This window comes from Bison bison, unplaced genomic scaffold (genome assembly GCF_000754665.1).
Source record: "Bison bison bison isolate TAMUID 2011002044 unplaced genomic scaffold, Bison_UMD1.0 scf7180017864105, whole genome shotgun sequence".
NCBI classification, from domain to species: Eukaryota; Metazoa; Chordata; class Mammalia; order Artiodactyla; family Bovidae; genus Bison; species Bison bison.
Window position 1 is genome coordinate 7328165 of NW_011494677.1, and position 12940 is coordinate 7341104.

A 12940-nucleotide genomic window follows, 5' to 3' on the forward strand; every position below is an offset into this window, starting at 1 on the left:
CACACTGAATTTTTAATGTATAGTAAGAAGTCATTGTGTGAGGTAAGAAATGACAGTTCCAGGAAATGAAAGCATTCATTCATTGATTCCATGCATCCTTATTGAGTTCCTCCTACAGGCAGGCATTGTGCTAGGGAAATGGCTTACTTTTTCCGTTTCTTCCCTCTACTCTGGTGGAAATGATGAATAGCACTTAAATTAGATATTTTAGATGCCTTTGTATAACACATCAGTTTAGGACAGCATAAGCCTTTGGTAGGTTAGAAATGGAATTAAAATAAGAAATAATTTGGAGAAATAAGTATCTGGTTTTCATTATGGTCTTAATTTTGCCCATGAATACTTGGTATCACTTGCACATAAATTCTTTTCAGGATATGTCCGGGTATTACTATTTTCTTCTCAGAACCAGTAGAACTTCTTCACTTTATTTTTAGAATTGTCCAGTAGTGTAATAAGATTATTTCTATAGGAAATTGGGAATTCCTTGAATATTTTACCTCTGATTGTCACCTCTTTAAAGTCAATGAGCTTGGCCCCTTAGATTTGAAGTGGTGAGCTAATCATTAAAAATTAGGCCCCAACCAGTGGCATTGAAATAGTTTTAAAATGTGGCATACTGTCTACGCTCGATTACGCACCAAGTAGCACAAGGAAATGGAGGAGGGAATGGCAGTCCACTCCAGTATTCTTGCCTGGGAAACCCCGTGGACAAAGGAGCCTGGCAAGCTACAGTCCACAGGGTCGCAGAGTCTGACGCAACTTAGCAACTTCACTGCCACCACAGCATAAGATAAAATTTTGTTTCCTTCCCACCTAAATGTTTTAAGTTCATCGACCTGCTGTAGATATTAGTGGTCACTACTATTAGTGGTCACTACTGCTGCACCTGCATTCACACTTCCTTGGGGAACCAAAACAGGATTGAAGGCCATACTGCCATGATTACTTTTAAGCATTTGAGCCAAAATTTTAATTTATTTTTTTTCTGTGTGTATAAATTAGTATTTTCACATGAATAAATCTGACTTGGAAAACCTTTCACATTCTAGGAGTTTTTTTGTTTGCTTGGCCATACCAGGCGGGGCATCCTGGGTCTTAGTTCCCTGACCAGGAATCAAACCCCTGCCCTCTGCATGGGAAGCATGGAATCTTAACCACTGGACTGCCAGGGAAGTCCCAATTCTATGGTGTATTTGAAACAGATGTTTTATATCTTTTCTTAGATATAAAGACACATTTACTGTGGTCAATAAAAGAATGTGTCTTAATTTTTCTCCAGTTACAAAGAGCCTGTTTGGGTTTAGTGTGCTGATACAAAATCCATGTCGTCTGCAGAGTACATCATTGACCCCATTCTGGGATATGTTGCTCTCTGTGGGGAACGGTGAGGGTAGGAGTTTTGACGTGAAAAAAGAGAAGTGACACCAACCTTCACGATGGTTCTTCAGTGGGTATATTTTGCTTAGTCGTAATGCTGTTGAACGTTTTATATTCAAGTTTAATTTACATACAGTTCTTATACCAGTCAGTCAGTTTGGGCAAGTATCAAGACATAGAACATTTTCCTCATGCCAGTTCCCACGTATCCCTTCCCAGTCACCACGCACACCGTCCCCCCATCCTGACTTCCAGAAGCCCGTCCCCCAATCCTGACTTCCAGAAGCAGTCACCAGTCTGATTTCTCACCCCATAAGTCACTTTCATCTATCCTGGAATTTCATATAAGTTGATAAGTATTTTTTGTTTGACTTCCTTCACTCAGTCTAGTAGTTTCTTGACCATCCCTGTTGTTGAATTTATATTTCCTTTTTATTGCTAATGATTCTTTTTTTAAACAGGCGAAAAATAAGCAGATCTTTTCTGAGTATCTTAACTGAATCATGGCAGCAACCCTGTAGTAAGGATGGAGGGGACAAAATATCTGCTAATATTAAATGATGGTGCTCCTAACATTCAGGCAACTCTCCTATATCTTAGTTATATTCGTACTCTTTTGAGAGACCCTAAATTATGCTATTGTTCTATTAAAAGCAGAAGTAATGGGCTTGTGCAGTTCAACAATTCAATAGCCAGTGAACCGTTACTGCTTTTTTTTTTTTTTTTACTTTATAGCTCTGTTTTGAGCTCAGAAAGTAATGTGAAAAATAATTCCAGGCTAGGAGACACTTCTTATGATATCTCTATATATCTGTATTATCAAAACATGCAGGAAGGAATGCTTTCATTGTTTATCAGTATGGTGATGCCTCAGTTGCTTGTATACACTTCTAAAATTATATACTGTAAACCTTATGAACTCAGTTTTATTACTGGAAACTCACATGGGTCCATATTTTATGTAATGAAAGGAGAATGGATACAATGAAAGCAACATCCAGATTGCATTTTTTGTTCTTCTGAAAGTTCTAATTAAATTTACCAACATTTTGCCATTTTATTTGTTTTTTAATTTTTTGAATTATAATTTACATACCATACAATTCACTTGCTTTACTTGCACAATTCCGTTATCTTTGGTGTATTTAGAGAGTTGTATAACTATCACCTCTGGCATAGAAATTTTTTTGTTTTTTGGTCGCTTAGCATGTGGAATCTTAGTTCCCCCACCAAGGATCAAACCTGTGTCCCCAGCATTGGAAGCGTGGAGTCTTAACTGCTGGACCGCCAGGGAAACATTTAGGAAATTCCTAAATTTTACCATTTTAAGCAAAGAGTCATTGAGATTCTGGGGAGCAGCAATATATTTAAGCAAAGATAATACTGTGATTCTGGTGTGGCACGGTCAATTGTGTACCAACAGATCTGCTGTTGTCTTTTTTAAGAGACTCCTATTCTTGCCAAAGAGGAGTCTGAATTCAGATGTAACTAAAGAAAGGAGAGGCTTGAGCTGGTCTTTGGCTTAGTCCTTTCCTATCCATGCCACGTCCACCCTTAAGATTCTAAAATGGGGAGCAGCAGAACCACAAAGAGGTTGCAGAACACAGTCATACGAAGAGCACCCCCAACGGGCGCTCTCTTAACATTATGGGAAACTAGGAGGTCATTTTCAACAATAGTTTATACAACTATTCAGCAAGGGGAAGAGAAACCATATGGTACTACAGTGTTGCATCAGTTCTATGGAAAAAGACACTCGCAGGAAATATTTTGCCAGATCACTGAGAGAGTATTAATAACATTTCATCTATTCCCAGTCTCTGAATCCCTCTCATCTACTTATTTTCTCATTTCCTTTGCCTTTCTGCCTGCCGCTAAATACACATACTTTCCTTCTTGTCTCTGATAGCTATTTTTCTCCTTACGGTTCCTAAATTATTTTACCACATTCATATTTCATTCTGATTATTCCAGAAATACTGAAATGAAACTCCCCTTTAACATGACCTACTTTAATGTAGAATTTGGCCCAAGTCTTATTTCTCATAAAAAAGCAGTTACATTTAAATTACCAAAAGAGTCTTATTACTGTAATTTAACCCATAAGGAGGATTTGAAGTGCTATCATACTCAGCTTCAAGGATATATGTTCTACACTATGAAGATGGTTAACCACTTTTGACCAGTATGCATGAATTCTCTAAGCAGTTCACCACTTTTTTGGTTGTAGTAATTAACTTTAATTAACTGTCAATATGTTTGTTGCCACGTGGAGAAGTGAGGATATAGCCCTGGTTCCCGTTTTGGTATGCGCGAGGACATGCTTTTAACGTTCAAAGTGTAAAGTGGTCTTAGGTTGTGAAATAAAAAATGGTATGCCTGATTTCCCAGTGAGTACATGCAGTTTAAAGAGTTTTGGAAGTCCTAGCTTAGCAGAAATTAAAGTTCATAGTAAATCATCTTTTCTCCACCCATGTATTTATGTTCTGGCTAATAAAAATTAGATTTTTGCTTCCTAATTTTGGATAAGTAATGTTTTTGCTTCTCTGTCAAATTAATTAATCTAGCTATTGTATAGTGCTGTTTTTATTAACATGTACAGCAGCTTAGAGATTCATACTCAGTATGATTATCATTTGTGATTTAAAACCAAAAGTCTTAATTTTTACAAAAAACAATTTCCCCTTTCTCTCCTTGAAATTGAACATGAGGTCATGAGTCGCACTTAGTGGGTAAGACCTATTCAGAGACATTCATGTAAAGTTATGGATGTAGGAGCAAGCTCTTAGCTGCCAATTTGGCTGATAATATAAAGTATTATAATATCCACAGTAGGTTGACATAATTTAAGTAGATTTATTTAGGATTTAAAAGGCTTGACATGGCACGTTGCAAAAGAAGGCTGTCACCTACAAATTGGCACTTGCCATCTACCTCTACAAGGATTAAATCATGAGCCACTTCAACTACTGACCTTCAACATCCTCTAAAAGGAGTTCCGGGTGGAGACCAGGAATGAGGCATTCTGTGCTCTGGGAGAAACTGCCAGAACAGGTCTACAGATAGTAAGATAGTTTCAGGAGAATGGTGTGTGAGCCCAGTTCTTGTATCTCCTCATATACAGAAAAGCACTAAAGTCTTTCACGGTGATGTCGGCTCCTTGGGACTGGCAGTGACCGTCATGAGACTAGCAGAAACCTTTGGAAAAAACATGTGCTTGATGCATATATTCCCCTTCTGCAAAATCACCAATATACTGGCCTTCCACCCTACCTCTCTGGGGCAGTTTCTCAGAGCTCTCTGAGGTGCTGTCTCCCTGGCTGTGGTCCTCATTTTGCCCCAAATAAAACTATACTCACAACTTTCACATTGTGCTTTTTTTTTTTTTTCCAGTCAACAAGGCCTAGAAAAGAAAAAGAAAAAACTTAATACTCAGTTGTTCACGAGATCCAGGATATTAAACGTTACAAAGTTTATTCTTTTCTCTTAAAAATAAAATTTATTTTGGTAACCGTACACATTCCCATCATATCTGAGAAGGAAGCACAGCACAACAAAGAATTTTAGAGCTGGAAAAGACTGACATCATCTAGTTGAACCTCACCATTCACCTAGCTCACTAAAATCTCTATCTCCTCAAGGATATTAACTTTCCTGCACTTATTTCCGAAACACTGAAATACCGGAATTCCCCAGTTCCTTTCGCACTGTCTGTGTAGCTGTCTTTCCACTCCCTTCGGTTATTCTCCATTTTCAAGATAATGATTGCGCCTGGAAGGATTACTTCCTTGATTGTTTTGTGCCTGAATTAGCTTGGGAAAAGAATAGTCTACTGTGCATGAAAGTACAACCTCTCATTTAAATGTTTGGCAAAAGGCAAGGTGATTCATTCAAAGTTTGAGGAGTGGTTGTAATAACGGTTGTGTCATTGATATTCTGGTGAGCATATACAACATGGGTTTGCCATCATGAGTGAGTAATACCACCCTATCACTTAAGACTCGTAACACTACCACCCTCTGGTAGCAGAGAAGCAAGAGTGGGCAAGTGCACCGTTTCAGTTGGGTGTGGGGTTGAGGTTCTTTCTTCTGTTTTTTTCCAATCTCATTTCTCCTTCATTAAGTCAACAAATATTTATTTTGCATAGAGCATGACCCAAACAGGCTGCTAGGTCTGTAAAGCAGAGAAGCTCTTGCCTTTGACCCCAGGGATCGTATGGTATAGATACATAGAATTGGACAACTTCTTTTGGCTTGGAGAAGATACCTAAGGTCTGCGTAGTTCCACCACTGCTCAAGCAGTTTATGAACTTTCCTTTCCTCATAGGAATGCAGTGAGAAGTGACTGTTCTAATCATTGTAAGGCATTTGGAAATGAAAAGTGCTATACAACAGCTGAATGATATTGAAATACTAAGTAGAAAATACAGTAGAAATAGAAAGCAAGATTAAATTATATGGTAGGAATGGTTCTCATAGGTATTTTCAGTACTTACGTCATCACAATAGCACTGCTTCCAGGGAAAAGCTAAATTAGGTAAATACAACTGTTTTTGCAAAATCAAGAAAAAAAATCTGTGTGTGTGTCAGCAAAAAATATTGTGGAATCTTATACTGGGTATTACATGAGGTAATATATAGTTGGATTATGATACATAGTGTGGAATTTCCACACATCTACAATTTCTATTAGAAATATTATGCATTTCCATTATTTGAAGTATTTCTCTAGTAATTTTTAAATGCCACCACTATCAAGACTATTACTTACCAATAAGAGATTATATCTTCATACTCAAAAACTACAAGAAGGTCCTTTAAATTATATAGGAAGGAAATTTGTTGTTTCTCTGACTTACCTATTGTATGTTGGGTTGGAAAGAGTCGTTATCAGTGATTTATCATGATTGATCCTTTCTGATTTTACTTGATTTTAAAGTTGCTTTTCTCAGAGAATTTCTCAGAGGATACAAATCTCAATTTGTATCCCATTCTATATCCTCAGAAGATAAAGAACTTATTGAATTGGGCACTTCTTTCATATGCTTTTATGTGGTCATTTTTACATCCAAGGGAGATTCTCAAACTGTAGAAAAAGGAAGGGGTCCTTTTTTGCTAGTCATTTAATATTCCAAGACTGTGAACTAATCCTCATTGTAACATAAGTTATTGTATGTTTTTCCCAGCATTTTCACCCTAATTAAATGAGACGCTCCACCACAGTGTTTAACCTGCAGCCTAACAAAAAACAAGGGGCTGTCATTGACAATCACAATCCCATGTTCTCTCCTTTGAACAATACAATTTTTTTTGGTCACAATTTATAAACAGATACCTCCTTAGTTTAATGTCATCACGTTCAAACTACAAAACTATTAAAACTCTAATATTATGTGGGGGCATTTATTTTAAAATATATATTAATATAATTATTACATGGTAAAGAAATCATTTATTTTATTGTCTTCCCCCAATTCACCAAATTTAATCATATGGAGAGGTTCCACCATGTTTGTTCCATATGTTTGTGCTTTGGCCTCTAATGACCTTTTGTCCTTCTTATATGACCTCTCTACATTTCTATTTAGAATAAAGAGATAGAAGCATGAAAATTAATAACCCATGCATCAAACCTTTTTTGCTGTGCTTAAGAGGAACGAACACTTAAGGCTAGAAACCTTATGTTTAGTACTGTCTCCAAAGCTCAGTTATTGCATATATTGTCCCTTCAACATTTGAAGAAAGTAAGTATAATATGTAGTCAAATTTAAAAAAAGTGTTTTAAAAAAAAGCACTTAATGTCTCTGCATTGCATGACAGGGTGTGACTAAAATTTGCCTACATAAACTCTCATGATGTTTTCAGATTTTATGGAAATGCTTTGGCTATACTTTGGGTTTGAATCTTCATAATGACAAAAGTTCGTAATAGTTATTTTTTTTAAATACACTATACTGTTTTTAGAAAGTTATAATTCATCTTCCTGCTTATATTTGTGCTGTTTGTCTGTACTATACTATTAAAAATAAAGGTAAATTTATATATACTTAGATTTTGAAAAGTAGCATCATGTACATTTTTAAATGTTTTGGTAACTTGTGGCACTTTGGTAAAGGAATGTGCAATTATAAATGTTTATGCCATTGTAATTTCTTTTTTAATTCCCAGGAATGACTCTTACTAGGCTTTAAATTACAAACCAAACTCAATTTTAAAACTAGCACTTTGGTCCTACTGGTAGTTCCTATTTTTCTAATTGTATGGAACATTAACTTAAACCATTCTTTGCAATGCATTTTACCTTTCCTTTTAACATCTAATCTCAAAAATCTTTAAGGAACATTTGAAATTAATACAGTGGTAATTAAGAAAGCATTTTAGATATCATGGCTCTTTAATCTGGTGCCTGACTTTAACAATATTCTGATAAAAATAACTAAATGCCTGAAAAGAATATTTAAACATTTTAATTCATTAGAGCAAAATCAAGTAGTTGATGTCCATATAGACATAATTTATCTTAAACTCTGGAGCTGCCAAGAGAAGTAAGGACAGAGCTGTGTTTAAAATACCCCCATATCCTCCAAAGAAAAATGACGAGAAGAAATAGAATTCTGTATGATTATGGCTATTGTATGTACTTCAATTAGCTTACCAGTATTTCATCCTGATACATCTGTGGGTATTAGAATCAAAATGAAAACAAATATAAATGCTTTAACATTAGGTATTGGCATCAATATAGATTATGCATAAGCTATTGCAATAAAAAATATTAATTGTGCCTGTATTTGAAGATATTATCTTAGATTTTCTGCGGCCTTTTTCATTTAAGGCTGCACAATCATTTTAAATGTACAGACAACAGAATATATGAATGAATGAAGTCATGGCCCTGTTTGCCATGAAATGAAGTATTCTGTTGAATTTTGGGGGGCATTGGCCTTTATATATTATGACATAAACAGATCAGTCACAAGAAACATGTGATTCTTATGTTCAAATCACAGCATTTAGAAATTATGCATCTTTCTTTTTCCTCGCAAAATGAATTCAGAATTTGCAATTCAAATTTTATCATTTTAAGCTGCTAATTATTAAAAATTACCTAATATGGATCAAAAGATTAAATGAAATGAAAACTATGAAAGAATGCTAATTAATAGCATAACCCCATATGCTATCAAACTTCTGATAACATTAAGTTTCTTGTAAAGCCTTAAAATATTTTAATGAAAAAGTAATTACCTGGAAATGAAGGCACTTTATTACCTTGAACTAGCTATATGTCTGTATAGAACTTGTCTAAAATCCCATAAAATATTCTTTATCCTTTTATAAATTTATCCTACTTATGTGTTTTTCTAAAGCTTCTTATAATAAAATATAATAATTCAAACTATTTTAATGTAACAAAATTGCATTACATAATACAACCAATGAACACTGCAGGAAAAAACTCAAGTGTAACAAAAGTGTCTGTGATAATGGCAAAATGTTAGTCTGAGTTAGTCTACAATCATTTGAGGTTAAAATGTTGTAAAATTTGAAGGCTTTTTCATTGAACAATTTTTAGACAGCTTTTAGTTTTTAATCCTATTTTTAATCGGAACTACCTTGTTTTGAAATGTTGATCAAAGATAAGGGCAATCAAAATATTAAGCCAGCCTGTCATTACTCAATTTTTAGTTGAGTTTGTTTTTTTTTTTAATGTAACCCTAACACATTAAGAAATCAGTGTTGCTTCTATGCTCAAATCAACCATGCCTGGTGAATTACCAGCTTTAAATCAGTAATGTGGATGTGCTGCCGTGTATACTTGCTTCCTCTTCAGAAAATTAATACTTGATTTAAACAATAGATTTGTTTCAACAGAAAAAAAAAAAAAGATTTTTTTTTTTCCAAAAGCTAAATTTTTTTCTCAAGGTATACCTTACATTTCTCTGATATTTGTAAGGATAGACTAACTTGTATCCAAATATGTTTTTCAACACAAGAATGTTTCAAAGCAAACAGACTTTGTGTTTTTTGTTTGTTTAGTTTGAGGGCAGTTCACTTAAGAAAAAAACATTTTTCCATAATTCTACTTATTTTTAATTCTTTCTCTGTAGTGGCCATTTTCCTGTCACTAGTCTTAAACGTTTTGCTACATGTAAATGCTGCTTCATAGATGCAATCATCATTACATGGTACAGAAAGGAGTCAAGTTTATTAGAAGTCTACTCTTACCAAGAAGAGACTAAAGATAAATTCCATGTCAATTCTTTGGTTCGTTTCTTCGTTTTGTTTTGTTTTTTCTAAATAAGATATATTAACCCAAAGGTGTGTTAATGTCATGGCATGAACAATCTTAAATGTAGATCTATCGAGTATTTTGTGATGCTGAGTAACAGACTTTTCTCAAGTCTCTGTGATGCTAAATATTTTCCTTAGAAGGTTTTTGTTTCATGTTAGATTGTTGTTCAGAAAGATGTTGGTCCTAGTGAGATTTTTAAAAACTGGGAAAACAAATGCATGTATTACAAGTATAGAAATGGTGAATTGTAAACTTACGTATAGTACTGATTCTATTTTCAAAGATGTTTTTGCTGTTAAATATATACAACATACAATTGCTGCCGTACTGTAATTGAGTACTTTTTTCCTAAATGACCCTGTTATCACTATTCCAGAATTAGAAGTTGGGCAGATATATGATTGATTCATGTGTCTGCATAGATGCTTCAAGGTATATTCTTCTCTTGGTGAGTAAAAATATTTTTTCCTTGGCACCAACGCATTGAGATCTGAATATACCTGTATCTATTCTTATTGCACATTTCTTATACAGTATCTTCAAATACGCCAAAATTGGCCTAGACTTAAAATTGAGGGTTTGTTACATGTTTTCTAACAGAAAGGTTTTCAATGATATTCATTATGGGTTTGTACTGTGAAAATAGTGAAAATCCCTTTAAAAGTTCATCTGTGCTAAATTTAAATTAATATTTTTTCTTTAGCTCACAAATTACCCTAAATCCAGAGAGAATATCAACCCTTTTCACTGTTGTCAAATCCAGCCAAAGGAACAGCCCATGACACTACAAAAACAGTAGAGGAATAAAGAATAAATCTCTCATGTTACACTCCAGAATAAAGGCATTCGGTGAAAGAAATGAACCGAAGTTCATCGTGAATGCGAGGCTTCCATACTTGACATTCCTCCACGGAAGGAAAGACAAGTGTCAGCACCAGTGGCATCCTTTTCAAACCGATCTGATGTGGAATATCTTCCACCACACTGGAGTACTTCTAGACTCTATTTTGTTTGTTTGTTTGTTTTGTTTTAGTTCATCAAACCTTTCTGTTTTCAAAAAAAAAAAATTGTCGGCATTGGTAGAGAGATATAGATTTGAAAATACTTTCTTAAGAGATCATGTAACTATATAACTCTGAATTTAAAAATTGAGGAGGAGGGATCATTTCAACCCACTGCCTCTTCCAAGAAAACATGTTTTTAAATCTGTAACTGCTTTAGTGTTAACAGGGTACAAAGTGTTTCTTGTCCTTTATTGTACTTAAAAGGTTCTCATTGATTGGTGATTGTATTGTACCGTATGAAAATGAGTCATAAATTGCCTTGTATTGTTTCTAATAGACCATACCACGTACTTCTTCAGTTTTCATGTTCCAGATTTTTCAGTGATGCATGTCAACAGTTAGGTCCGAAAATTCTGTGGTGCTAATTCTTCCATATCCGATGGTGCTTCTGTGGATGCTAACTGCACACATGCTGAACAAAGCTTGAAGTTTAAAACTTTCCTCCCTTCCTCTGTTTATATAAAGAACAATAAAAATAACTTGAATTTGTCTCAAAGTATCACTGACAATCTAATAAACTGGTTTATATGTGTGATTAGTTTGGATTCTCGGTTATTTTTCAGAAAGCAGGTTAGTTCTCCTGAGCCCTCATATCAACCCAAAGTAGATCTTACTAGAAGTGTGTACTATGTTATTTGTGCCCCCAAATCTATGGTATCTTCAAGAATTTAAATCCAATTGGGCTGGCTTCTAAAATCAAGTTTAGATCAGAGCTATAAAACTTAGATTGATCAAATCTGGAAAAAGTAAGTTGAGAACACAACTGTTCTGAGTATCTATCTTAATATTTTATTAATAAAATTTTATCACCTGGTCCATGAGATAACATTTACATGGAAGCAAGTAGGCCTTCAAAATCTTTAGTACAACGCAAAGACATTGTAAAGACCATTCCTAAATGATATTTAAAGTTCCTCCCCATGAGTATGAAATAGGACCAAAAAAAAAAAAAAACAAATTGGAACTTTCCAGAACAAAGCCAATATCACATGCCAGAATGACATAATAAATAACTCCATGCAGGGGGTTCACTGGATTTTTAACTTTAGTATTTGCACTAAGAATCACAGCATTAGGACAAATGAAGTTGCTTCCCTTTCTTCATGATGGCAGAGGGCTTTTTCACCTAGAGATAAATTCAATTTATGACAAAGTGTGATTTCGTATGCTGAGCTTGGTGTTTTTCTAACTCAAGGATAACCTTAAATTTAAAAAGAAAAGATCTATATATATGCGTTAATATACTGTATTGGTGTTTTTCTTTCTGACTTACTTCACTCTGTGTAATAGGCTCCAGTTTCATCCACCTCATTAGAACTGATTCAAATGCATTCTTTTCAATGCTGAGTAATATTCCATTGTGTGTATGTACCACTGGGGAGGGAGGTGGGAGGTGGGGTTCAGGATGGGGAACACATGTACACCCGTGGCTGATTCATGTCAATGTATGGCAAAAACTACTACAATATTGTAATTAGCCTCCAATTAAAAGAAATACATTAATTTTAAATAAATAAATGAAAAGATCCAGCTAAATCTATAAAGCTCCTAAAGTAACAATCATTGATCTCAAATAGAAGATGATCAAACCTATTAACCTAATCCAATGGGTCCATGACTGAAATGACATTCCCATACTACTATGGCTCTTTATTACATAAAAAGTATAAGCTACAGTTATTTTGCTTCAAATAGTTATTAAATCCTGTCTAACTTCTAATGTCAGAAAATGAAGTTTAGAAAACAGAGCCCATGTGAACACTGGGTTTGTGTGTCCATGATTTGGTGGTTGTTGGTTAGTTGATAAGTTGTGTCCAACTCTGTGCGACCCCATGGATGTACCCTGTTAGGCTCCTCTGTCCATGGGATTCTCCAGGCAAGGATACTGGAGTGGGTTGCCATGCCCTCCTTCAGAGGCTCTTCCTGACCCAGAGACTGAACCCATGCCTCTTACATTGGCAGGAGGATTCTTTACTACTGAGACACCAGGGAAGGCCCATCTCCATGACTATTTTGAACAAATGCGGTATGTACTAAATCACAGGCTCTCCCTAGAGACATTTCTACTGTATATTTTTATAACTACCTTTATAGGACTTCATCTCCTGAAAACTGGCAACTAATAAATGTACTACAAAATAGTTCCAGGTTTTCTTTCATCAAAAAGAGAAAGATCTATGAAAGTTTTAGAGTATTTTTAT

At 34.9% G+C, this 12940-nt stretch overlaps 1 protein-coding gene across 1 annotated transcript in view; it reads left to right on the plus strand.

Annotated features, from left to right (window-relative positions):
* Positions 1–11272, plus strand: part of PURG (purine-rich element binding protein G) — a 41755-nt gene extending 30483 nt beyond the window's left edge. The window contains exon 4 of the mRNA XM_010838856.1: positions 10379–11272. Within this exon, the coding sequence (XP_010837158.1) occupies positions 10379–10474 (96 nt within the window). The 3' untranslated portion in view covers positions 10475–11272. The remainder of the gene's footprint in view (positions 1–10378) is intronic.
* The last annotated feature ends 1668 nt before the right edge of the window (positions 11273–12940 follow it).